Source organism: Oncorhynchus tshawytscha, linkage group LG33 (assembly GCF_018296145.1).
Source record: "Oncorhynchus tshawytscha isolate Ot180627B linkage group LG33, Otsh_v2.0, whole genome shotgun sequence".
In the NCBI taxonomy this organism is placed as follows: domain Eukaryota; kingdom Metazoa; phylum Chordata; class Actinopteri; order Salmoniformes; family Salmonidae; genus Oncorhynchus; species Oncorhynchus tshawytscha.
The window spans coordinates 18,741,799-18,769,350 of NC_056461.1; the positions used below are offsets into that span (position 1 = coordinate 18,741,799).

The window sequence follows — 27,552 nt, forward strand, 5'->3', positions numbered from 1 at the left end:
GTCCGTGGTGTCCGCTCGCGTTCTTCAAGCACTAGATCAGTAGCCATAGAATTGCAGGGGATTAGCTATCTCTCTCAGAGCAGGAGAGCCGAGTGTTGTCAAGTTCATTTAAAGGTGGGGAAAATAGCTCTTTCAAATGCAAGTGATTTTCTTGCCGTCTTTCTTGCCTTTGACCGATGTCCTATTGATTGGCACAAATCACGGTCAAAAAGAAAACCCTTCTGTTGGACAAAAAGCAAACGTTTTTAAACCATTATGCTGTTAACCCTCAGGAAATGACGGAAGGCCAGAGAGGACATATAACAAATTAGCTCGTTATGTCGAGATCACGAGAGAAACTCTCTAGGGGTAGGCATATTAATAATAATTTAACAGCGGTGTCATAGTTAACCAGTTGCCGTATGACTCTACAAATATCTATTAGAGCAAATCTGTTGTAAGTAGCCATGTGCTACTCCATTTCAGGCCGGGGTCTTCTTATCAAAGCTTCAGCAATTACAGGCAAGCAATGGCAAACTGAGGAATTACAAATTCCAAACAAACTGCATGCGTCACAGTATGTGTCTAGTCAATGAGATGATTGTATAACTAAATGAATTGTGGAGCTGTCCTTCAGCACCACATTTTGCCCAACATTTTTGGCTGAAATGACAAATAGACTGTAGCCTACATGAAGTGTAGGAGTATTTAGAAACCACAAGTGATTCCCTTCACCTGTTCTTGTATTTCTATGTGCTACTTGTTAATTGCTGTATGTGACTGTGTTTTTGCTGCTATTGACAGGCCAACCTCCCTGTTAAAAGTATTAAAGAGATTCAAGAGATTGGTAGTCTGGTAAACTTTGGTAAACTTTCATTGGTAGTCTGCAACCACAGGCCTCAATGTTAACTTTTCTTGCACTGAACATCCCATATTTAATCCATTTAAAATGGATGGGCAACCACATGTTTATGTCTTTAAAATTGGAATGTGTTGGAGCCAAAATTGGAAGCCATCTATGGCTGACAGGAGTGCCATTTTTTGCCTGAGTTAATGCCTGATCAAAATAAAGGCATTGATCCACCATTGGCTCTGCTGCTTCAGCCATACCGTCAATATGTCCACTCCTCTTCATTTATATTTTACCTTTATTTAACTAGGCAAGTCAGTTAAGAACAAATTCTTATTGTCAATGACAGCCTAGGAACAGTGGGTTAACTTCCTTGTTCAGGGGCAGAACGACAGATTTGTACCTTGTCAGCTCGGGGGTTTGAACTTGCAACCTTCCGGTTATTAGTCCAACGCTCTAACCTCTAGGCTACCCTACCGCCCCATAAAAGTTATCTCATGATAAAACAACTTTTGTTATGTCGCGTGTTCATTTGTCCTCTCTGGACTTCCATATGAAATAGCCTTAATTTGAAAGAGGTTTTTTTCCATTTTCATTGCTTCCACAACAACAAGGGAATCAGGCAGCCATGGCATGACATACAGTGCCTTCGGAAAGTATTCAGACCCCTTGACTTTTTCCACATTTTGTTACATTACAGCCTTATTCTAAAATTTATTCAATTGTTTTTTCCCTCATCAATCCACGCACAATACCCCATGATGACAAAGCAAGCAAAAAACTGAAATATCACATTTACATAAGTATTCAGACCCTTTACTCAGTACTTTGTTGAAGCACCTTTGACAGGGATTACAGCCTCGAGTCTTCTTGGGTATGAAGCTACAAGCTTGGCAAACCTGTATTTGGGGAGTTTCTCGCATTCTCTGCAGATCCTCTCAAGCTCTGTCAGGTTGGATGGGGAGCGTTGCTGCACAATTATATTCAGATCTCTCCAGAGATGTTTGATCGGGTTTAAGTCCAGGCTCTGGCTGGGCCACTCAAGGACATTCAGAGACTTGTTTCCGAAGCCACTCCTGCGTCGTCTTGGCTGCATGCTTAGGGTCGTTGTCCTGTTGGAAGATGAACCTTTGCTCCGTTCATCTTTGCCTCTCTCCTGACTAATCTCCTAGTCCCTGCCACTGAAAGAAATCCCCACAGCATGATGCCATGTTTCCTCCAGATGTGACGCTTGGCATTCAGGCCAAAGAGTTCAATCTTGGTTTCATCAGTCCAGAGAATCTTTTTTCTCATGGTCTGAGAGTCTTTAGGTGCAATTTGGCAAACTCCAAGTGGGCTGTCATGTGCCTTTTACTGAGGAGTGGTTTATTTCTGGCCACTCTACCATAAAGGCCTGATTGGTGGAATGCTGCAGAGATGTAAATAAGGCAATAACATTTCTAAAAACCTGTTTCCGCTTTGTCATTATGGGGTATTGTGATGTCATTATGGGGTATTGTGTGTAGATTGATGAGGAAATAGATTTATTTAATCCATTTTAGAGTACGGCTGTAATGTCACAAAATGTGGAAAAAGTCAAGGGGTCTGAATACTTTCCGAAGGCACTGCATCAATCGTCTGGAGTAAGCAACAGGGGAATCACCTTTAGATTCCCCTGTTGCAGTAAAAAAGGAAATATGAGAATTGCAGAATGATCTCCAAGCCCATTTTCTGAGTGATTAACCACATATTGTTTTGAATTATTCAACAGATTGGTTTTAGCCAAACACAAACTAAAGACCTTAAGCTAATGAGGCTAATGAGCAAAATTGTGTCAATCTTTTTTCATCCATGGAAAGTCCAGTTCAATTAAATACACACAAGTCAATTCATGCATTTTATTACAATGCTTCAAATCTTCTTTAAGTAAGCAAGATCCTAGTTTCCCATAGCAACTAAAATCACAAAATATAAACAGAGTATTGTATGGATTTGATGTGGAAAACAAAATGTATCCCCACAAAAAGGGTGAAGCAAAATCGTTATTGTACAAGCATGACAAGACATAAAGGCATTTCATATAAACTGATACACAACTGCAGTTAAAGTCTTGCTGAGGTTAGTGTTTCATTGAGTTTAGTATTATTTCATTCACATCCTGAGAGGGAGGGATAGTGCTCTTTCCTCTGCCTGCTTAACCCCAGTACTGAACACCACTGTACACCAACCCTTACCTAACACCTGCCAACTCTGTTCATCAACAACAGAAAATATGTGACATTACAAACGAGAAAGGATGAGAGAAAGAAAGAGTGTAGTTTGGTCCTCACCCACACAATGGCACAATTCAGCCATCCTATTGACTTCAGCCACATACTGTAACAGTCAGTTCTAGTGCAAAGTCATGCTGACTCCTGTAATCCTGACTCAATGTAATCCTGACTCAATGTAATCCTGACTCAATGTAATCCTGACTCAATGTAGTCGTAACTCGTCTCCTGTCCCATCAGCTCCCCTGCTGCAGTCCACCAGCGGCCATTACCTCACTGCCAAATGACATCATTCAGATGACTAGTTGGACAGAGAGAGGAATTTCATTTTGCGTGCGTCGCCACGTGGCTGATGAAAGAGAGGAGGAGCAATCCCTGTTCAATGATGATAGGAGGCAGCTTTGAAAGAGAAGAGAGAGTGGACAAATCCTTATGCACTATTTACAATCAAAGGCTTCTACATCCTTAACTTCAAGTGGAATAATACAATAATATCATACAATTTAAGAGCCGGGGGGTCATCCGGTCCTGTTTCAGAGAGTCACATAGAGTCAGCAGGGAGAGCTGCAATGGGAGCCCTGCATGTGTTACTGTAAAGAGGTCCTGAAGTATAAAGTGCCTCTGTTGTATAAGACTTTGGAGTGGTTGCCTGCTGCAGTCCACATGCTCCTGGAGGGGTTTGGGGGTGACCCCACACCCTCACCCCGTGGTCAGGTCTGAGTCAGGGGGTTCCAGGCTCTCAGCGATGTCCTCCAACTCGTCCAGAAGCTCTGAGAAGGAGGGTCTCCGAAACGCATCCATCTGAACCACAGGACGAGGACAACAAGCGTTAGCTTCTGCAGTAGATCGCACATGCACGTCTTTCTCACACTCTTGTTATTGAGGTGGATTCTAATTACCATGTTCAGATGCTGTTAAAGTGCATTCTAGCGCTACGCACAGAAACACAGACAGTGCGCCTTTGAAATTGAATTTTCCAGAAGATCACGGAGATCGCATTCATGATAAATGCTGCGGATATTGGCTCAAACTTAAATCACTTTAAAAGGGACACCTCCCCTCCCCTCCAGTCCACACTGACCAGACAGCAGTTGGCTGACAGCTCCAGGATGTGTCGTGGACACCCCTGCACCATCTTACTGAAGGCCTCCATGTCTAGACCATAGTCCTGCAGAGAGAACAAACACAATGTCAAATGCATCGTACACCATTTGTACAACATGTGTTTGTATGGGGCCATAGATTATCACTAAGTAGTTACAGGTTAGAGAGCTAGATCAGATAACCAATGTCATGGCAAACAAGGAAAGTTATGAGACCACAACTATTGCTGTAGGCTACTGTTCACTCCACTTTTGATATCCGGGGCCTACTGACGAATTTGCAGAACAAGTACTGTATGGTTAGGATAACAGGGTGACTAACACCCTGCGGTCCTCCCACTTCCAATGACAAATGTCACAAAACATAACAAATTTAAGTGAAACCTCAACTAGCACATTAAAGTCTCTCTCTACTCCCGGTTTTGACAGACAGGGACAATGTCACTGTCACTAATGGTGCTATCAAGTCACTAGACTTGTGGATGTGTGTGTGTGTGTGGATGTGTTTAACTATACTTGTGGGGTCCACAGGAATAGTAAACAAACCAACATTTGACCAACTGGGGACATTTTGTTGGTCCCCACAATGTCAAATGCTACTTCTGGGGGGGTTAAGGTTCGAATGAATGTTAGAATTAGGTTTAAGGTTCATTTGAGGGTTTTCGAACTAGGGTTAGGGTTAAGGTTAGGTTTTTGTGTTAATGTTAGGGTACAGGTTGTGTTTAGGGGTTAAGGAAGTGTGTGTGGTTGTGCGCCAGTGTAAGCGTGTGTTTTGTGTTCACCCGTGTTCTGGGAAGGATCTCAGGATCTGCTGGGATCCGGCCCAGAATCTCACACAGCATGATCCCAAAGGAGAAGACGTCCACCTGGAGAAAAAGCAGTTATCTTGTTTACTCAAGTCCTACTTCCATTATTACATTGTTATGAATTACTACATGTGTTAAATGAAGGTTAAATAGACAGTAAAAAGCAGTGTACTAAACTGGGATGCAGAGAGTGTGTGTAGGCTACCAACCTTGCGGTCGTAGGGTTCCCCTCGGAGCATCTCGGGGGCCATCCAGAAGGCAGATCCCACCAGAGACATCTTCCTCTCGGGGTCGTTGACCGGCAGTTCCACCATCACCTCTCTGGCCAGACCAAAGTCTGTCACCACCGCCTCCCTGCCCCGATACGTCTCCCGGATCAGACAGTTCTGAACACACAATGTTCAGACAACAGTTTATATATATATACATACAGTATGTGACAAAATATGCAAGTATAGTGTAGAGAATCATTCTAGCATCTAAATCGCTGAGAAATATATTTTCCGTAATCAAAAATATTGTATTTTCAGCTGTTAGAAGCTGGTGTACAGAACCGAAAGTAAAAAAGAGACACAAAAACGGGAAGCATAAAAATAGAGCACACTGCTTCCAATGAGAATGACAGATCTATAACTCACATTTCTACGTGAATTTTGTCGGGTCGCCCAAAAAGTTGCAGCTTGAAACGTACAGTAGATATTCATAGAGCCGGTATTCACGAGAAACACAATCATTGAAGTCATACAGTAGTCACACCGCAGTGCAACATGTTGACCACAAGAGGTCAGTGTGACACTTCTACATCCACACAACAAGGCAACATAAACATCATCCATTCAATAAACGTCTCTTTGCATTTGAGCCTGGAGGTAGCAACCTAATTCCATAGAAAGTGTGTGTGTGTGTGTGTTTCTACATGATAGGAAACACCTCTTTATTCAGTGTTGAGTGCTGACAGGTATGAATTATCACTGTACTGGAGGTCAAACCACAAGATTCTCAAATGTACAAAGAGGCACAGGGACAGAGAATAGAACACAGTCATAACATTGGATACAACTGTCAAATCACACTTAAGATTACTGATCTGCATATGGCTCCTGCATTAAACAGTAGCCATATGAAACCAGCTGGTTTAGCAGGCTGCCTCATAATCCGGTCTGAAACGTCCCTTCACCAGCCATCCTCTCTGAACAGTGAATTATTGAGATGTGACCTGGGGGCCGAGGTGGCCATTTTGTTGTCCCGATACTAGTGATGACAGAGCGGAACAGTAACGTTCGACCAATACGTCTGTGACAGTGATTTAGACTGTATCTGTATGTAGACCTATGGGTCGGTGGCTAGACAGAGATGATCCGTGTCTGTGTTATATAAAACAGAGTATAGAGATCTCCATAACCTCTGTCCCTGATGCTGGTGATTTGGCTTTTCCTAGTTAGAGCAATGCAGGGCGTTTCCTGACACACCGTGGGCCTGTAGTGACACAGCAATGGGAGGATCACAACCAAACAGCCCGTCGTTATCTCATCACTGATGTGTTTTACCACCAAAGAGAGGAGTTTGGACTGTGGTGGACAAATAATGAGAAAGGGAGACGTGCGTGTGTGTGCGTGCTTTGTATATAAACAACCCCCCTTTCAACCCGTTCACATACAGGGTTATCTAGGAGGTGGAATTACACCCAGCCCCTTCTTACTGGCACTATAGACTAGAGTCCTGTCCAGGGGGTGTACTTGTACATCATGGTGCATCACGCTACAGAAACAGGAGACAGGCTCCTGCCCTTTGGCCTGGACAAAGCTTACTGACTGACTGACTTACGGTATAATGTACACGTGCAGGAGTTGGGCCTGTCTGGCAGCATCCCTAATGGTACTGCCTAATGAAGTAGGAATAGTTTCCACTTGTGAAAGGCTTACAGACTGACTGACTTACGGTATAATGTACACGTGCAGGAGTTGGGCCTGTCTGGCAGCATCCCTAATGGTACTGCCTAGTGAAGTAGGAATAGTTTCCATCTGAGAAAGGCTTGTTCTTATCCTTTCACATAGTTGTCCAGTGGAACTAAAACTGACGGTGAAGAACGCAGACCCTGGAGCTTGGCATGTGCGTTGTATACAGTGAAACAGTGAAAGGCTCAGTTCTGCGAAAGCTGCTGGAGGTCAAATCGTGACCCGAGCCCGACCGTGGTGTTTCTGTGTGTGTGTGTACCTTGGAGTTGAGGTCTCTGTGGTAGATGTTCTTGTAGTGCAGGTAGGTCATGCCTCTGCTGATGTCACATGCCAGATCCACCTTCTCCCTCCAACACAGAGACACATCCTCCTGGGCCAAGAGGTCCTCCAGACAGCCCCCACTCACATACTGACAGCACAGAGAGAGGCTGCGTAAGAACCATAGATATCCTATATCCAAGGGTTATACATATACATGGCAAACTACTCCCTCAAAACAACCGTGACTACTGCCATGTGCATAAAATACAGAGGAGGGAATGTGCCGTTGAGATCCCTTACGTGTTTCTATGTGATATACCATATAGGTTGGGTTTCTAGGAGTTTTACACAGGCATACCAGTCTCTTCCCTTCCAACACTGCTACTATGGTGAGATGCACACATGTACTGAGAGGAAAACACATCTGCTATCTGTGATCATCAACACGATCACAAACATACTGACAATCTTACCTCCAAGATTGGATACAGCTTATCCTCCCGCACGCAGATTCCAAGATACCTAGGAAGAATCAGAAAACAGATGATAATAATGGTTAGCGTTAGTATCACAATGTCAAGCTGTTTTTGCAACAATTACACATCTTCCTCTAAAAACAGGCATTTGTCATATATGTTGGACAGGGACCGACCGGACAATGTTGGGGTGTGAGAGCTTCCGCAGTAGACTGATCTCTCGTACGATGCTGTCCTGGTCCACGTCGTTCTTATAGATCTTGACCACCATCACTTTTCTTGTGGTACAGTGTGACACCTAGACAACAGAGGGCGATATAGTGTATTTCTACAGTGCCGTCCTTGCTCAGGGTTAATTGACAACAGTTGGCGCGATCTCACTGTTCTGCATTTGTACAAGTTGTAAACGAGGCTGGATCTCTATGAACTGGAGTGAACGAGAAAAACAAACAGTGAATCGCTTCTTGTTTCTCTTCCAACACAACACAAAAGCATGCTAAAAATAGAACGACTTAAGCAACAGCCTTAACTTCCTGAGGTAATTAAAGTTTACTGCATCCTATTGTCTCCCTGTAAGGCAATACTGGTTCAGTGGTACACCATGTTGCCTCCACAGTAGCATCCTCTGTCTGCATCCCAAAAGGCACTCTATTCCCTATGTAGTGCACTACTTTAGACCGGTGCACTACATAGGGTATAGGGTGAAATTTGGGATTCAGCCTTTGACTGTTTGGCACAGGTTCTAGGAACCATCCATGGCTGACTGACTGCAAACTAATTACGCTCCTATCAGGACTGGGCTTTATATCACCATATCAAATAAAATACAATTTTATTTGTCATGTGCCAAATACCTAGACCTTACAGTGAAATGCTTACTTACAAGCACTACAATGCAGTTTTAAGAAAAAATAAGTGTTAAGAAAGTATTAACTAAATAAACTGAAGTAAACAATAAATAAACAAAAATAAAAATAAAAAATATAAGAAAATAGAAAACGGGGTACCGGTACAGAGTCAATGAGCGGGGGCACAGGTCAGTCGAGGTAATTGAGGTAATATGTACATGTAGGTAGAGCTAAAGTGACTATGCATAGATAACAGAGAGTAGCAGCATAGTAAAAATCGAATGGGGGTGGTCCAGGAAGCCATTTGGTTAGCTGTTCAGGAGCCTTATGGCTTGGGGGTAGAAGCTGTTAACTTCTTCGAGTATCTGATATGGGCAGAAAGCTTAAATTCTTGTTAATCTAACTGTACTGTCCAATTTACAGTAGCTATTACAGTGAAATAATACCATGCCATTGTTTGAGGAAAGTGCACAATTTTGAACATGAAAAGTTATTAATAAACAAATTAAGCAATTTGTGCAGTCTTGATACAACATTTTGAACATAAATGCAATGGTTCATTGGATCAGTCAAAAACTTTGCACATACACTGCTGCCATCTAGTGGCCTAAATCTAATTTGCACCTGGGCTGGAATAATACATTATGGCCTTTCTCTTGCATTTCAAAGACAGTGCAAAAAAAATACAAAAGAAAGGTTGTTTTTTTCTTCGTATTATCTTTTACCAGATCTATTGTGTTATATTCTACTACATTCCTTTCACATTTCCACAAACTTCAAAGTGTTTCCTTTCAAATGGTGCCAAGAACATGAAAACCCTTGCTTCTTGGCCTTTAAGCTACAGGCAGTTAGATTTGGCTATGTCATTTTAGGTAAAATTTTTAAAAAGGAGCAGATCCTTAGATTAAGAAGCCTTTTGGACCTAGAATTGGCGCTCCGGTACCGGTTGCTGTGCGATAGCAGAGAGAACAGTCAATGACTAGGGTGGCTGGAGTCTTTGGCAATTTTTAGGGAGTTCCTCTGACACCGTCTGGTATAGAGGTGTGGACAGGAGTGGACTGAGCACGCACCCCTGAGGGGCCCCTGTGTTGAGGATCGGCGTGGCAGATGTGTTGTTACCTAACCTTACCACATGGGGGCGGCCCATCAGGAAGTCCAGGATCCAGTTGCCGAGGGAGGTGTTTAGTCCCCGGATCCTTAGCTTAGTGATGAGCTTTGAGGGCACTATGGTGTTGAATGCTGAGCTGTAGTCAATGAATAGCATTCTCAAATAGGTGTTCCTTTTGTCCAGATGGGAAAGGACAGTGTGGAGTGCAACAGAGATTACATCATCTGTGGATCTGTTTGGGCGGTATGCAAATTGGAGTGGGTCTAGGGTTTCTGGGATAATGGTGTTGATGTGAGCAATGACCAGCCTTTGAAAGCACTTCATGTCTATAGACGTGAGTGCTAGGGGTCGGTAGTCATTTAGGCATGTTACCTTGGTGTTCTTGGGCACAGGGACTATGGTGGTCTGCTTGAAACATGTTGGTATTACAGACTCGGTCAGGGACAGGTTGAAAATGTCAGTGATGCCACTTGCCAGTTGGTCAGCGCATGCTCAGAGTACACATCCTGGTAATCAGTCTGGCCCTATGGCATTGTGAATGTTGACCTCCTATGGAGAGCGTGATCACACAGTCGTCCCGAACAACTGGTGCTCTCATGCATGCTTCAGTGTTGCTTGCCTTGAAGCGCACATAGAAGTCATTTAGCTCGTCTGGTAGGCTCGTGTCACTGGGAAATTCATGGCTGTGCTTCCCTTTGTAGTCCGTAATAGTTTGCAAGCCCTGCCACATCCGACGAGTGTCGGAGCTGGTGTAGAAGGATTCAATCTTAGTCATGTATTGACGCTTTGTTTGTTTGATGGTTCGTCGGAGGGCATAGCGGGATTTATTATATGCGTCCGGGTTAGAGTCCTGCTCCTTGAAAGCATCAACTCTACCCTTTAGCTCAGTGCGGATGTTGCCTGTAATCCATGGACAACATCATCGATGGGCTTATTGATGAAGCCAGTGACTGATGTGGTGTACTCCTTAATGCCATCGAAAGAATCCCTGAACATATTCCAGTCTGTCCTAGCAAAACAGTCCTGTAGCTTAGCATCTGCATCATCTGACCACTTCCGTATTGAGAGGGTCACTGGTACTTCCTGCTTCAGTTTTAGCTTGTAAGCAGGAATCAGGAGGATAGAGTTATGGTCAGATTTACCAAATGGAGGGTGAGGGAGAGTTTTGTCCGCATCTCTGTGTGTGGAGTAAAGGTGGTCGAGAGTTTTTTGTCCCTCGGTTTGCACATTTAACATGCTGGTAAAAATGTAAGTTTCCCTGCATTAAAGTCCCCGGCCACTAGGAGTGTCGCCTCTGGATGAGCATTTTTTTCCTTCTTATGGCCTTATACAGCTTGTTGAGTGCGGTCTTCGTGCCAGAAACAGTTTGTGGTGGTAACTAAGACAGCTATGACAAAATATAGATGAACTCTCTTGGTATACAGTGTGGTCTACAGCTTATCATGAGAAACTCTACCACCTAGAGACTCAGGAGACTCAATTACATTTTGTGCTACAGCTGTTATTGACAAATAGACACAGACCACCACCCCCACTGTTCTATCTTGCTGATGCACGGAAAACCCAGCCAGCTGTATGTTATCCATGTCGTCATTCAGCCACGACTCGTGAAACGTAAGATACAGTAGTACAGTTTTAATGTCCCGTTGGTAGGATAGTCTTGATCGGAGCTCATCCAGATTATTATGCAATGATTGCATGTTGGCTAATAGGACTGATGGTAGAGACGGGTTACCCACTCGCTGTCTGATTCTAACAAGGCACCCCGACCTACGACCCCTATATCTCTGTCTCTTCTTCATGAGAATGATGGGGATCTGGGCCTTGTCCTGTGTCTGAAGTAAATCCCTTGTGTCCGACTCGTTAAAGACAAAATCTATGTCCAGTATGAGGTGAGTACTCACTGTTTTGATATCCAAAAGCTCTTTTCGGTCATAAGAGACAGTGGCAGAAACATTATGTACAAAATAAGTTACAAACAACACGATAGAAAACACGCACAATTGCTCAATTGGTTAGGAGACCATAAAACGGCAGCCATCTCCTCCAGCGCCATTATCTCTGATCCTTATCTGAGCATCTGGGAGTTCCAGCTCAAGACAAACACGCTAACAATAGCAGGAAAGCCACGGTGGCCCTGCTACAATTGTGACCTGACATGGCCTCCAAGGAAAAGGACTAGGACTGTTGAAGACGCTGCCAGTGTTCAGTCATGATCATTTAAATGTTGTTCACTTGACTCTACAGACAGTACCTTACACCGAGACAGTATTAAGGGAACTTAAACTGTGTTCCTTTGTCTCGTGGGAATATGAATGCAGAGAAGAACATGTTTGCAGTGTAATTACTTGGGCATGTTGTGTCTGATGCTCTGATGGGTGTTTAAGGGATCAGCCAAGGCATAATGTTGTCAGTTTTGACACCGGAGTTGACAGTAGACTTTGCTCTTAGGTTGCTCTTTGTATGGGACTGTATTGTATGTACAGTATGTACTCTGTTAAATATGTTGTAGTACGCTTATCTGGATGTGTGCCATATAAAGCTTGATGCCACTTTTGAAATATGCTGATTTAATGAGGTAATTGTAACTGAAACAAACATGGTAATTAAATCATAGACTTTAATTAGAGGGTGTGTGGAAGGTCAATTCTGTTTTGCTCTATCTTCCACACACACAAGCGTACACATACATTTTTTCCCCCAGCCATTTCCAAAATGAACAGGTTCGTACCTTGTACACCTTGGAGAAGAAGCCACTCCCAATCAGCTCGGCACTGAAGTCTTCCCAGAATTCCAGCTTGCGGACGGCGGTGCGTAGCTTTTGCCATCGGTCCACCTGGCAGTAGGTGTCTGCTGCCTCTCCGAGCAGTGTGGGGCTGCTGGGTTCAGGGGTCACCTCCACCTCACACCTCATCCTAGGCAGCTCGTCTGGTGAGGCACGGGGCCACAGGGTCAGACACTTAGTCTCACTCACTAGCCGTAGCCCAGTGTTAAAGCCATCAGAGGCACTAGAAATGTCTCTGCGCTCTCCTTCAACCCAATTTAGACATCTTGGAGGCAAACACTCTAAACTAGTAAACATGAGAGACAAAAGCTTCTGAAAAAGAAAATAGATTTCATCTTTAAGTGGGAGCACTTTGAAAGATAAATATACTCATTTAAAATGCAAATGAAACAGATTCAGAGGAAAGGGAGAACTGTTTGGTGAGCTGAAACACATTCTGAGACAAGAATATAATTTGCACAGAAAATATTTTTGGAATGCATTAGAATTCATTCCAAATAACTTTGCAATTTCCATCTAAGAACACCAGTGATTTGACTTGTATCTTCAAGACTAACTAGTCTAACTGCCGAGTATAAGCCAATATGGTTCTGTGAGAAATCTAGTTTCAGAGGTAATTGGTCAAGGTAATCTACTATTGGCTGACCTAACTGTGTCAGGTTTAACACCCAGTTGGAGATGCACACTCGCGGTTTAGATTGATTATTCTTTGCTTTTGCGGTGTGTAACCTAAAACTACAAACACATACGTCAGTAGAGGTCTATGACACCATCACAACAGCATATGTCATTGGTGCATTCAGCTCCAAGACAGAAAACACAAGGTTAAAGCCTTGGGTTACTGTATGTGACACCTGCTCAAGGCCAAACAACCTCCTACTTGTTGTCTCCTCACTGAGAGAGGCTTGTTCATACAGATATAATCAGACAAGCTTCTCATAGCTTCTGCAATGGTGCAGAGTTGAAAATGGTTATGCTAAATATTTTCATCGCGATGATCAGATAAGGTAGGTGTACTGTAGTGGGAAAGTACACATGGTGACATAGATGTAATCAAATTAGTTTTATGTGTATTTGTTATGACAATGTCACCATCTAGGGCAAGGCAACCATGAACCAGGAAGAAGCCATGAGAAACTAGATTCTTAAGTGTTTACAAATCCTCTAGGGTCAGTTTAGCGCACTTGTAAAATATGTTCTAAAACGTTTCCCATTTGCAAGTGCAGGAACGTCTTTAATGAAAAGTCTTCAATCACAAGTGACAAGTGGCCACAATATGGCTGCAGTTATCTCTATTCGGTTTCTGGCAACATCTGATGTTGTCACTTTGACATGGCGTGGATTGGGTGGGGAAATCACCCTTGAGGCAGATAGTTCAGCCTTGATGTGACAGACCGAGTTAAACATGACTTCTCAGACTGCCAAGTTCCCTAAAGGGAAGTGACAGATTTCTCCCTTCATCCAAAGGTCCCTCTTTAACCGCAGCAAAAACAGAACACGCTTTCTATTTTCTTCCCGAGGGCCTTGAGAGGGCTTATTTTTGCTCCATTCTCACTCTTTTCCAACATATCTGACATCATAAAAAAGACAGATATCGGTCGAGCCCCATTTGGAATGTCACGGTTGGGTAAGAAAGTGGAATGACGATGGTATCTTTGCGGGAAAGACGCTACGGCAAATTTCCAGTTAGGCAGCCGTGGCCGTGTGCCCTGAGAAAGCCAGTGAACTCTGACCAACCACCAGGCTACACACAGGTCACCAGTTGAGGCTGCTGAGGGGAGGACGGCTCTTAATAATGGCTGGAGCGGAGCAAATGGAATGGCATCAAACACATAGAAACCATGCGTCTGATACCCTTCCACTAAAACCGCACCAGCCATTACCACGAGCCCGTCCTCTCCAATTAAGGTGCAGGTCACATACAGGCCCCTGTATTACACCTCCCTGCTATGTGTAAACACAGACAGGGACTTCATCTGAAAGGTCAGAGAGTCTTACAAACAAAGTCAGGCCAAGAGTTCAGTACTCCAAGGAATGTCATAATCCACAATCATACAGTCATGGCCCTCTGGGCACACTCTGGTTGAATCAATGTTGTTTCAACATTATCAATGTATTGTCTAATCAAATATAACGTTCAACATAATCTCAGCCACCCAATATACTGCATATTGAATACAGTTCAGGGTGAAAAAGTAGAATTTCTAAGTAGAAGTTTCTATGCAATTTCAACGTATACATACTTCTGATGATTACGATGAAATGACCTTGATTGAACAAGCACAAATATAAACGCAACATGTAAAGTGCTGGTCCCACGTTTCATGAGTCTAAATAAAAGACCCCAAAAATGTTCCATATGCACAAACATATTATCTCTCTCATCAGATTTTGTTCAGAAATTTGTTGACATCACTGTTAATGAGCATGTTATTCTTTATCAAGATAATCCATCTGCCTGACAGGTGTGGCATATCAAGAAGCTGATTAAACAGCATGATCACTACACAGGTGCACCTTGTGCTGGGGGCAATAAAAGGCCATTCTAAAATGTGCAGTTTTGTCACCAACACAATGCCAATGCCATTGAGGGAGCACGCAATTGGCATGCTGACTGCAGGAATGTCCACTAGAGGTATTGCTAGAGAATTGAATGTTCATTGCGCTACCATAAACTGAATAGTATTTCTGTTTGTAATAAAGCCCTTTTGTGGGGATAAACTCATTCTGATTGGTTGGGCCTGGCTCCCCAGTGTATTTAACCATCTACCAATACGTACCCTTCTTTGTGAGGCATTGGAAAACCGACCTGGTCTTTGTGGTTGAATCTGTGTGTGAAATCCACTGCTCGACTGAGGGACCTTACAGATGTGTGGGGTACAGTGGGGTACAGAGATGAGGTAATCATTCAAAAATCATGTTAAACACTATTATTGCACCCAGAGTGAGTCCATGCAACTTATTATGTGACTTGTTAAGCACATTTTTACTCCTGAACTTATTTAGGCTTTCCATAACAAAGAGGTTGAATACTTATTGACTCAAGACATTTCATCCTTTTTTATGAATTTGTAAGCATTTCTAAAAACATCATTCCATTTTGACATTATGGGGTATTATGTGTAGGCCAGTGACACATGTAATGTATTGTTAAAGTCAGGCTGTAACACAACAAAATGTGGAAACAGTGAAAGGGTGTGAATACTTTCTGAAGGCACTGTATGTGTTGGGATGGATAGGGGTTTGGAGATGTCATATCCATAGATTTTGACAGACTTTCCCAAACTGGGTCAAAACACCTTACACAACCTGCATCACGTACCTCTAACATGCAAATAAAGTTGATTATTAAAAGTAACATATTTGTGGCTCCTAGCAAACCACAATCACTTGTTGACTGTCCTTGTTGATTGTTCTTTGTTGACTTTCGATTAAGGATTCTACCTTAAAAACAAGAAAATATTTGTCTTGAGAAACTAGTCATGACTTGTTGAATGGATGAGAGAGAGATTGGGAAAGCGAGAGCACAAAGAGTCTGTGCACATTTGTGTGTGTGTGTGTGTGTGTTATGTGCCGCAGGCCCATTGTGTACAAGACAGATATTATTTAATCAACAACAGATGAACACGTCAGTGTGGATGAGAGCTTGTAACGTCACCCCAACATTAAAAAGCCATCACGGCTCAATCCTTAGCCATCTACGACGCGGGGGCTTGCTAGTAATAGCTTTCTTTCTTTTTAACCATCCTTTTACAGCAAAGGCTCAATCCAAACTCCCATGGGCAGTCCTAGCAGCCACACTCCACTCTGCACAGCCATCAGTCCACCCCCTGGCTCTCTCTGCAACCCTGGGCATCCTGACACATCCTCTCACACAATCTGCTTACCAGCCCCCACCCACCCACCCACAGTGGCACAAAGCACACCATAATAGACAGATGAGTGACAATGCAATACTAGGGGGAGTGGAATAACCTCCTCTCACTCAGCGACTGAGCTAAACAAGGCGTAATGTTGTATACAGACATGCAGACCGGGCTTGGAAGGAGGACATGTTAGATAACTTTCATAAAGGCTAAAGCCCTAATATGGGAATCATAATCAGCCCATTTAGGTCCCACAAGGGATTGAGGGGTTAAGAGGTTTACATAGAGAGATGGATCTGAAATCCTTTACCCCACACTTCCTGTCTCATGTCAACTAAAGATCAAATCCTGTTTAATCTCTTGTCAGATTTGTGAAACGATTGCTTCTGCTCATATCTGCATACAGTGCCCCGTTTATTTCCTTCTTTCCAGCATCAGCCTTTCAGCACTATGGGATATGTGCATCGTGCATATTGCACTGCACAACACAGTCAATATCTAGTCATATCCAATCATCTTTCATTGATAGGCTAATGTTTCCTTTCCGCACCCATCTTTTGCTTTGTAATATATTGCTTTCTAACAACCAATGGTGTACAGTACAGTGTAGTACAGTATCATATCATCACAAACAGGCAATTACCTGGTGAAATATTAACTTTCTGCTTCCATGAGCTATCACCTATTGTACAAGACACACACAGAGAAACCTGCTTGGCTGGTCCCTTACCGTAGCACATTTATTCTCTTATAGGACTGAAACGGTTCTGCGCTTCCTCCTCACATTCTCTCCAACTAAAACTCTCAAAGCGTGCAGGAGAGTGGGCAGAAAAGCCTTCCTCATGTGTGTGTGTGTGTATGCGCATGTCTGTGTGCTCATGTATGTGTGAGTGCGTGTGCATGTGTAGATTCATGAGAACTAGCTGAGTTTGTGTGGGCTAAACTGTCTGCCCGAACATTATATTGTGTATGTGTGATTTTTAAACTAAATAGTTTTTAAAACTATTTTCTACATTGTAGAATAATAGTGAAGACATCAAAACTATGAAATAACACATGTATCATGTAGTAAACAAAATATATTTTATATTTGAGATTCCTTAAAGTAGCCAACATTTGCCTTGATGACAGCTTTGCACACTATTTCTGTAATATATATATATATTTCCCCCCCACTTCTAAAACCAAAGTTGCACCCCTGTGTGAGGGTTTATTCGGACTCTTGCAGGGGTATGCACTGAGTGGTCCTCTGGAGCATTACGCAAACTCTGTCTGCCTGTGTAATTCCCAAGGAGAAATGAACGTGTGAGTACGACATGTCTGAGTATACGAGCTACTGAAAAAGAGAATGTGGTTGCGCTAATGGGAGTACAGTATGTACCCTGTATAAGTATGGAAAGACAGTGAGTGATAGATGGGAGAGGCAACCACGATGCAAGCTGGGTTAAGCGTTGTTGGACATGTGGAGGGCCACCCACCACTAAACAATCACAGAGCCACTCAGCCCTGATTTCATGAGAGGGCCAGAGAGAGGCAGAGACGGTGGAGTCCAAAAGAACAAGGCCTTGTGTGGGTGATGTGATGAGCATAACAATATATACAAATAAACCTGATCAACAACAACAACCTTACACTGGCCAGCAGCACAGGCTGGCTCAGACTCAATTAGTTATTTAATATGCAATTTGATATCACTCTCGTATGCAATACAGTTAGTCTAAGATCCTTATAGGCGATGCAACAAATGAGATCAGGTTGAAAATTGACAGAATAGAGCTTTTCCAAATAGGCCTCCCACGCGTGGATAATAATTCATTTATGCTCCTGTGTCATGAGGCTGCATGGAGAGCTGGCAGGGTTTGGAATTGTGTTGATGGAAAGAAGCATCAGGTCCTGACCTGGTTGGGCTTTGCTGTGCTGGGTAAATAATTCAGTCTAGTGGAACTCTAGAGCTGCTGCTGGCTCTCTGCTCCCTCACTTTCTGGCCCTGTCCCCTGTGACATGGCTCTCTGCTCCCTCCCTCTCTGGCCCCGGCCCCTGTAACACAACTCTCTCAGGTTACTTCCTGTCACCCTAGAGGGTTTAGCTCCTGGGGTCACGACCTGCTGCTTCCATAAGGTCAGTCTGTGTGCATGTTTGGGGAGTGTGTGTGTACGTGTGTGATAAACTGCTGGAAAAGACTATGTAAGGAAACCACCCAGGCAGAGTTGAAGGTTCATCATGTAAAACATACAAAACACTGACTCCTTCAGGAAGTTATTCAGGGTGTGGGGCTGTCGATATCTTCATGCTGAATGGCTAAGCGTCTTGGGCAGGGTGCTCTAACCTCCTAATGCCGTGATCATTATATTCGTCATGAGAGACCTACAGTGGAAGTCAGAAGTTTACATACACTTAGGTTGGAGTCATTAAAACCCGTTTTTCAACCACTCCAGACATTACTTGTTAACAAACTATAGTTTTGGCAAGTCGGTTAGGACATCTACTTTGTGCATGACACAAGTCATTTTTCCAACAATTGTTTACAGACAGATTATTTCACTTATAATTCACTGTATCACAATTCCAGTGCATACACTGAGTCGACCGTGCCTTTAAACAGCTTGGGAAATGGCTTTAGAAGCTTCTGATAGGCTAATTGACATCATTTGAGTCAATTGGAGGTGTACCTGTGGATGAATTTGAAGGCCTACCTTCAATCTCAAATCTTGACATCATGGGGAAATCAAAATAAATCAGCCTAGACCAAAAAATTGTAGACATCCACAAGTCTTGTTCATCCTTGGGAACAATTTCCAAACGCCTGAAGGTACCACGTTCATCTGTACAAACAATAGTACGCAAGTATAAACACCATGTGACCACGCAGCTGTCATACCGCTCAGGGAGGAGACGCATTCTGTTTCCTAGAGATGAACGTACTTTGGTGCGAAAAGTGCAAATCATTCCCAGAACAACAGCAAAGGACCTTGTGAAGATGCTGGAGAAAACAGGTACAAAAGTATCTATATCCACAGTAAAAACGAGCCCTATATCGACATAACCTGAAAGGCCACTCAGCAAGGAAGAAGCCACTGCTCCAAAACCGCCATAAAAAAGCCAGACTACAGTTTGCAACTGCACATGGGGACAAAGATCGAATTTTTGGAAAACTGTCCTCTGGTCTGATGAAACAAAAATAGAACTGTTTTGCCATAATTTACCATTGTTATGTTTGGAGGAAAAAGGGGGAGGCTTGCGAGCCGAAGAACCACATCCCAACCGTGAAGCACGGGGGTGGCAGCATCATGTTGTGGGGGTGCTTTGCTGCAGGAGGGACTGGTGCACTTCACAAAATAGAGGGCATCCTGAGGCAGGAAAATTATGTGGATATATTGAAGCAACATCTCAAGACATCAGTTAAGTTAAAGCCTGGTAGCAAATGGGTCTTCCAAATGGACAATGACCTCAAGCATACTTCCAAAGTTGTGTCAAAATGGCTTAAGGACAACAAAGTCAAGGTGTTGGAGTTGTCACAGGGAACTAGGTGTGTGAGGAATGGAATCAGGCGCAGAGAGTTCCACAGGGAAAAGTGCACTTTAATATGGCACAAACAAACAAGCCCACAACACAGGGCGCGGAAATATATGGACCACCCAAAAACACAGGGTACCAGGTCCAGAACACAAACACACCTAAGAGGGAGCGGCAGCGTAGCCTAGTGGTTAGAGCGTTGGACTAGTAACCGGAAGGTTGCGAGTTCAAACCCCCGAGCTGACAAGGTACAAATCTGTCGTTCTGCCCCTGAACAGGCAGCTAACCCACTGTTCCCAGGCCGTCATTGAAAATAAGAATGTGTTCTTAACTGACTTGCCTGGTTAAATAAAGGTAAAATTAAAACTAACACACATAACACAAAATTCATCCCGCACAAAACAAGGGTGGGTAAACCTACTTTAAATAAGGAAGCCCATCAGGCACACACAAATAGACACAGGTGCAACTAATAAGACAAAACAAACAGACAACGAAAAATGGATCGGTGGCGGCTAGTAGGCCAGTGACGCCGAGCACCGCCCGAACAGGCAGGGGAGCAAACTTCGGCGGAAGTCGTGACTGGAGTGGCCATCACAAAGCCCTGACCTCAATCCTATATCAAATTTGTGGGCAGAACTGAAAAAGCTTGTGCGAGCAAGGAGGCCTGCAAACCTGACTCAGTTACCAGCTCTGTCAGGAGGAATGGGCCAAAATACACCCAACTTATTGTGGGAAGCTTGTGGAAGTCTACCTGAAATGTTTGATCCAAGTTAAACAATTTAAAGGCAATGCTACCAAATACTAATTGAGTGTATATAATCTTCTGACCCACTGGGAATGTGATTAAAAAAATAAAAGCTGAAATAAATAATTCTCTCCACTAATTATTCTGACATTTCACATTCTTAAAATAAAGTGGTGATCCCAACTGACCTAAAACAGGGATTTTTTTACTAGGATTAAATGTCAGGAATTGTGAAAAACTGAGTTTAAATGGATTTGGCTAAGGTGTATGTAAACTTCTGACTTCAACTGTGTATCCACAGATTGTATTCCTTTAATCACATGTACTGTACACATTTTGCTCCATTGTCATTCTCCAGGTCACATTATCTCGTCAAGTGCCGGTGGTGGGAAGAGTCAGACTTAGGGAGTATCAATGAGACGTCAGTGACTGAAGCCTGATAGCACTATTACTGGATCAGTTTTCTGACAAACACTTGACCAACCAAAGACAAATTACAATCTAGGCCCAGCATCTCTGAAGGGAATGAATAGATGGAATGGGTGAGAATGGTTCAGTACCAGGCTACGAGGCCAGGTGCCTGAGTACAGAACAACCTGATGTTCAAAGGCTCAGCTAATCCTCACATTCCACAACCCTGCCCAGGACAGCTACCTTCCAACCTAGCTACTGCTGGAGCACAGTCTGCTACTGGTGGTGAACTCTCTACTCTCTACCACTGTTACCCTGGCACACCATCAGAGAGCCCACAAAGACTGGCTAGAAGCAGCGGAGGGCAGCTACTATACAATGCAATGGATAGGATATTACTGGGTTCTACACCAACTAAACAAACAATACCCATGAAAACAGTTTATTGAGGATGAACATTTTCCCTGACCAGAACTGTGTATAATGCAGCAGCTTCATGTGGGATTCAGGTTGTTTCCAGTTCAATTGTGTAGGCAGGCTTTTTAAGTAGATACGTTTCAAGTAAAAGTGCGCCCAGTCATGCTAGTTACTTTTTATGAAGGATTAACCTTGGCCAGGAGAGAAAACGGGGCTGTAGGAAGGATCTTACTTAGGACGGGGGAGGGATCTACCTTGCCTGTGTGTCATCTAAAACAATCCAGGATGTGAGAAGGCACAGCATCGCAGTGCTAGAGGCGTCACTACAGACTCTGGTTCAATCCCAGGCTTGGTCTTAGCCGGCCGCGACCGGGAAACCCAGGCGGGGCACAATTGGCCCAGCGTCGTCCGGGTTGGGGGAGGGTTTGGCCTGTCCGGGATGTCCTTGACCCATCGCGCTCTAGCAACTCCTTGTGGCAGGTCGGGCGCCTGCAAGCTGACAACGGTCGCCAGCTGTACGGTGTTTCCTCCGACACATTGGTGCGGCTGGCTCCCAGGTTAAGCGAGCAGTGCGGCTTGGCCGGGTCGTGTTTCGGAGGACGCATGGCCCTCAACCTTAGCCTCTCCCGAGTCCGTACGGGAGTTGCAGCGATCGGACAAGACTAACTACCAATTGGATATCACGAAATTGGGGAAAGAAAAAAAGGGGTAAAAAGTTTTTTTTTTTAATTCCAAACTGGTCACCACGTGGCAGGGTTCAGCCAGCAATTGCGTGCCAGCGTTGTGGCACACAGGGAAAGGCTAACTCGTGTGGCTAAGCCCCTAATGAATCGACTCCCTTGTCCATGGACAAACCCCCACAGATGACCTATGCACATTCATTCAGCTACTTTGCTCCAACTGAACAATCGACTGCAACCACAAAAAAATGTCCCAGGAGTGAAACACCACAGATCAATAATATCAATATAACCAAGGACGGTACATGGCAAACAGAACTCACAGACAAAACGGACATCACTCCTAGCGGGAGAGAACAGTCTTCAGAGCATATCTCATTCCTTCTCTAAGTGAGTGAGAATGACTTCTAGATCTGATGAATGCTTTGTACCTGCAGAAAGGACACTGGGTAAGAGATCTGATCTTGTCATTAAAACGCCATAAGAGACTGGGCTGTTCCTCAGGCTCAGAGACAAATGACCACGGACTAGCCCGACAGCCATATTGTCTTTGTCTAATGCACCGTGGATAGATCCGTAGGCTACCTTGCGTACCTCTTACAAAGGCTGATGCAAATCATCTATCCATACAATATTTCTACCAAGTGTGCTGATAGTTAACTAAATCTTCAGGTATACTGGATGTGCATCCAGTTAGTGTAAATATCAATACAAAAATACAGTATGTGAATTATAATAATGTAAAGTTAATTTTCTGTCTTACCTGTATATCAAGCACTGAATCAACTGTACCCCCCCCCTTTTTACAGAACTTCCTGTACTGAAGGCCCACAATGCCTGTTCTGTTGTCTGATATTAATAACCGATTTATGACTTGTCATCCTCTGTCCTTGTTCAGGGGGCAGTAGCACAGTTCCTGTTCTTGCCCTGCTCCTGGACAAATCTAATAAGACCAACCACACGCCACAGGCAACCAAGGCTCTCCAACTCTCTGATTCCATTGATGCCTAGCGAGCTCATAACCGTAAAGCAAGAGAGCACACTTTCTATTCAAACAGGCGCAAAACATTCTCCCAAATCGATGTCGTGCTATTATCTACTCTTCTATTTCCTTTAATCAAGGAAATAGAAATTGGACATACATTACGAGCCCCTATCTGATCATAATGATTATTACTGCCAGATACACAGTTCAGAATCTCCTAAAAGAGCCACAAGATGATGCTTTTCCTTACTTCACTCTCTGTGAACAATTTGAACTGAATTGAATGAATTCAAAATTAATAACAAAAATTCTGTCGATGATCCTCAGATTTTTTGGGACGCCATGAATAAAATCACTATTAAAAGAAGATATCATAAATGGAAAAGATTTTAGCGGATGTCAGAGTCTTCTCTCAACAAACACCTTTTTCAAACCAGGTAGAAACTACTCTTTTCAAAGTCACGAGAGAACTAAATCTATTGATAAGACAGAGAGCAGAATCTGCCATCCATCGAGTTAGACTCAACCATTACTTCCATGGTTCGACCCAGTCGTCTACTGACCAACAAGCTACGCAGTAATGATCAATTAGCCAATATTGCAACTATTGAATTTGAATCAGTTGAATTACTATCAGAACCAAAATGTATTAACCAAAGATTCTCTCCCATTTTAAGAAAGAATTGTATACCTCTGATTGTAAATCCACACCAAGCCAGATCAAATAAAATACAATTTTATTGGTCACATACACATGGTTAGCAGATGTTAATGTGAGTGTAGCGAAATGCTTGTGCTTCTAGTTCCGACCGTGCAGTAATATCTAACAAAGTAATCTAACAAAGATTGAGTAGTTTTTATAAAAATATATAAGAACTCCTCTTCTCTCAACTGAGGAAGCCGGCTTGCTGGAAGCCCACGTCTCTCTCCATGAAATCAAAAGGGCATATTGGATAGCATGAATAAAGGCAAATTATCTGGTTGTGATGGTATTCCTCCTGAGGTCTATTTAACATTTTGGAAACAATTAGGTCCACTGTTACTTGAAATCATTGACTCAGCCATTCACAACGGTTCATTTGGAAGGGACGTAAATAGAGCACTAATTTTTCTGTTATAAAAAAAAAGGTAAGGATGCCCCCTATCTTTGATAAACACAGATTGGTACATCTGGACTAAAGAGGGTTTGTTAAAAAAAACTATTATCCTCAGATATCCTCCATCATGTATTACATATCTTACATGCTTCATCAGAAATCAAAGCTCCTTTGGGCAGTTCTCTCTCTCGACGCAGAAAAAGCTTTTGATAGACTAGAATGGTCGTATCTTTGGTCGGTTTTGGAACATATGGGACTTGGCTCCAATTGTATTCATATGATTAAAATACTATATACCAATCCCTCATCCATAGCAATAAAAAGGCAATACATGCTTTGTTCCATTCAGAATAACTATAAGTATCAAGCAAGGTGATCCCATCTCACTTTTGCTCAAGTTATAAAATAATCTAACCAAATCTGCCCTATGGAATCTCTACTTATGGAATCCCAATAGATGCCCATTTTAAATATTAGGGAATATATATTTCCTTCCTTAGATAAAACCATTGCCAGAAACACTCAATTCAATTTGGCCTCATTTGATAACTAATGTTGCTTTAACCAGACAAATATCTTTTGTCAAAATGAATATATTGCCACGGCTGAATTTCTGTACTTCATTGCTTCCCTTATCTCCCCGTTCTGGCTTTTGGGATAAAATCCATAGCGCGATTTAAACACTACCCGCAAAAAAGCAGCCTCAATGTCAACAGTGAAGAGGCGACTCCGGGATGCTGGCCTTCTAGGTAAAGTTCCTCTGTCCAGTGTCTGTTATTTTGCCCATCTTAATCTTTTCTTTTTATTGGCCAGTCTCAGATATGGATTTTTCATTGCACCTCTGCCTAGAAGGCCAGCCTCCTGGAGTCGCCTCTTCACTGCTGACGTTATAAGACTGGTGTTTTGCGGGTACTATTTAATGAAGCTGCCAGTTGAGTACTTGTGAGGCGTCTGTTTCTCAAACTAGACATTCTAATGTACTTGTCCTCTTGCTCAATTGTGCACTGGGGCCTCCCACTCTTTCTATTCTGGTTAGAGTCCGTTTGTACTGTTCTGTGAACAGCATAGGTGGAAACTTTCCGTGGGAATTAACTGGAATATATGGGAATAAACAGAAATATATGCTAATTAATATTAATACCATTTAAATGTAGATATTTTTCATTGGATATATTTACCATATCATATGCAGACAGAAACAAACATTTTACCTTATCACAAGTAGACATAATTGCAAATTACTAAATCCTTCCAATATAATTTATTTTTTATTAAATGAGTTGACTCTTCACATGGGACGACTTCACTGAACAACAAAAGAAAGGGAATATTGAATGATCCCCACTGATCCATCGCATCTCCCAAAAACGGTTTCAACATCTGTAAAATGATAGTCCAGAAACGAAAGCTTTGGTTTGTCTTCCTCTCAAGCTTCCATGTCTTCTCCCTGGACCTCCTCTTGAACATCAGACTCTGAGGCCTCATCTTCACTGTCACTTTCCAACCTTGTTGTGGATGGCTCGTTGTCAGGCTCAAAAAGCCTTAAATTTGCCCGGACGGCCATCAATATTTCAACCCTTATATTGGTCAGTCTGTTGCGTGCGTGTTCCCAAACAAGGACCAGTTGCGCTCTGAGGCGGCTGATGTTGGTGGGATTTGGAGGATGATGGAGGCAACAGGGGAAAGAGCCTCAGATCCACAAAATCCCTTCCACCAGGTGGCTGATGAGATATGTTGGCACGACTGCCATATTGCATCTCCATCCCAAAGCCCTTGCTTGGAAGTGTACTTCGCCAGACTGCCAATAACCTTGCCCTCATCCAAGCCAAGGTGGAGAGACACGGTAGTGATGAAACCATAGGCCTTGTTGATCTCTGCACCAGAGAGGATGCTCTTGCCAGCATACTTGGGGTCCAACATGTACTCTGCTGTGTATATGGGCTTCAGGCAGAAGTCTTCATGCTTTTTGATGCATTTCAAAACTGCAGTTTCTTCTGCTTGGAGCAACAGTGAAGTGGGCAGGGCAGTATGGATTTCTTCTCTTACATCTGCAAGCAGAGTCTGAACATCAGACAGGATGGTATGGTCTCTCTCAATCCATACAATGGCTGCTGCTATAGGTTTTAGGAGTGTCAGGCTGCTTACCACGCTCTCCCAAAATACCTCATCCAGGAGGAGCCTCTTGATGGGGTTGTCCATATCGGCAGACTGTGATATGGCCATTTCTTGGAGAGACTCCTTCCCCTCCAGGAGACTGTCAAACATGATGACAACACCAGCCCAATGGGTGTTGCTGGGCAGCTTCAATGTGGTGCTCTTATTCTTCTCACTTTGCTTGGTAAGGTAGATTGCTGCTATAACTTGATGAACCTTCACATACCTAACAACTTCCTTGGCTCTCTTGTAGAGTGTATCCATTGTTTTCAGTGCCATGATGTCCTTGAGGAGCAAATTCAATGCATGAACAGCACAGCCAAGGGGTTTGACGTGAGGGCAGGACTCCTCCACTTTAGACCAAGCAGCCTTCATGTTCGCAGCATTTTCTGTCACCAGTGCAAATACCTTCTGTGGTCCAAGGTCCTTTATAGACTGCCTTCAGCTCATCTGCAATGTAGAGACCGGTGTGTCTGTTGTCCCTTGTGTCTGTGCTCTTGTAGAATGCTGGTTGAGGGGTGGAGATGATGTTGTTAATTATTCCTGGCCCACGAACATTCAACCACCCATCAGAGATGATTGCAATACAGTCTGCTTTCGCTATGATTTTCTTGACCTTCACTTGAACTCTATATCCAGCAAATTAGTAGATAAAGCATGTCTGGTTGGAGGGGTGTATGCTGGGTGAAGAACATTCAGAAATCTCTCCCAATACACATTACCTGTGAGCATCACAGGTGAACCAGTTGCATACACAGCTCGAGCAAGACATTCATAAGCATTTCTCTGACTACGTTCCTCCATTGAGTAAAAAAAACTTCTGATTCCAGGAGGACCATGAGCTGTTGCTATCGATATGGTGTCTGATTCATCATTTTCACCATGAAAATGATCTTGAGAATCAGCTGTACATGTGATGGACTTTTGTCAGAGGTTGCTTGTTGTGAGCGCTGAGGGAACTTTATGCACTTGGCCAGATGATTCTGCATCTTTGTTGCATTCTTCACATATGATTTGGCACAGTATTTGCAAATGTACATAGCGTTTCCTTCTACATTAGCTTCAGTGAAATGTCTCCACACATCAGATAGTGCCCGTGGCATTTTCCTGTTAAGATAAGGGAAAAAAGGAGTAAAAATAAATAAATCCATGTACAGATAAATAGTTAAGCAGTTAGATTAAACAACTCCTTTGTAAGATAAATGTTTTAAAATGAAACATATATGGAAACAGGTGAATTAACACTCCTCAGTTAGCAGGC

General features: G+C 43.2%; 1 protein-coding gene across 4 annotated transcripts in view; it reads right to left on the reverse strand.

Annotated features, from left to right (window-relative positions):
- Nucleotides 1-2,692: 2,692 nt before the first annotated feature.
- LOC112230922 (dual specificity testis-specific protein kinase 2) overlaps nt 2,693-27,552 on the reverse strand; it is a 28,323-nt gene continuing 3,463 nt past the window's right edge. For 2 of the 4 annotated variants that reach the window (XM_042311666.1, XM_042311667.1), the window contains 9 exons: nt 15,201-15,281; nt 12,367-12,563; nt 7,856-7,977; nt 7,677-7,725; nt 7,202-7,351; nt 5,197-5,373; nt 4,964-5,047; nt 4,160-4,246; nt 2,693-3,879 (listed from right to left, as the gene is read on the reverse strand). In XM_042311666.1, coding sequence (XP_042167600.1) covers nt 3,778-3,879; nt 4,160-4,246; nt 4,964-5,047; nt 5,197-5,373; nt 7,202-7,351; nt 7,677-7,725; nt 7,856-7,977; nt 12,367-12,563; nt 15,201-15,281 — 1,049 coding nt within the window. In that variant the 3' untranslated portion in view covers nt 2,693-3,777. The remainder of the gene's footprint in view (nt 3,880-4,159; nt 4,247-4,963; nt 5,048-5,196; nt 5,374-7,201; nt 7,352-7,676; nt 7,726-7,855; nt 7,978-12,366; nt 12,564-15,200; nt 15,282-27,552) is intronic. The other 2 variants (XM_024397316.2, XM_024397317.2) reach the window with 1 other exon arrangement.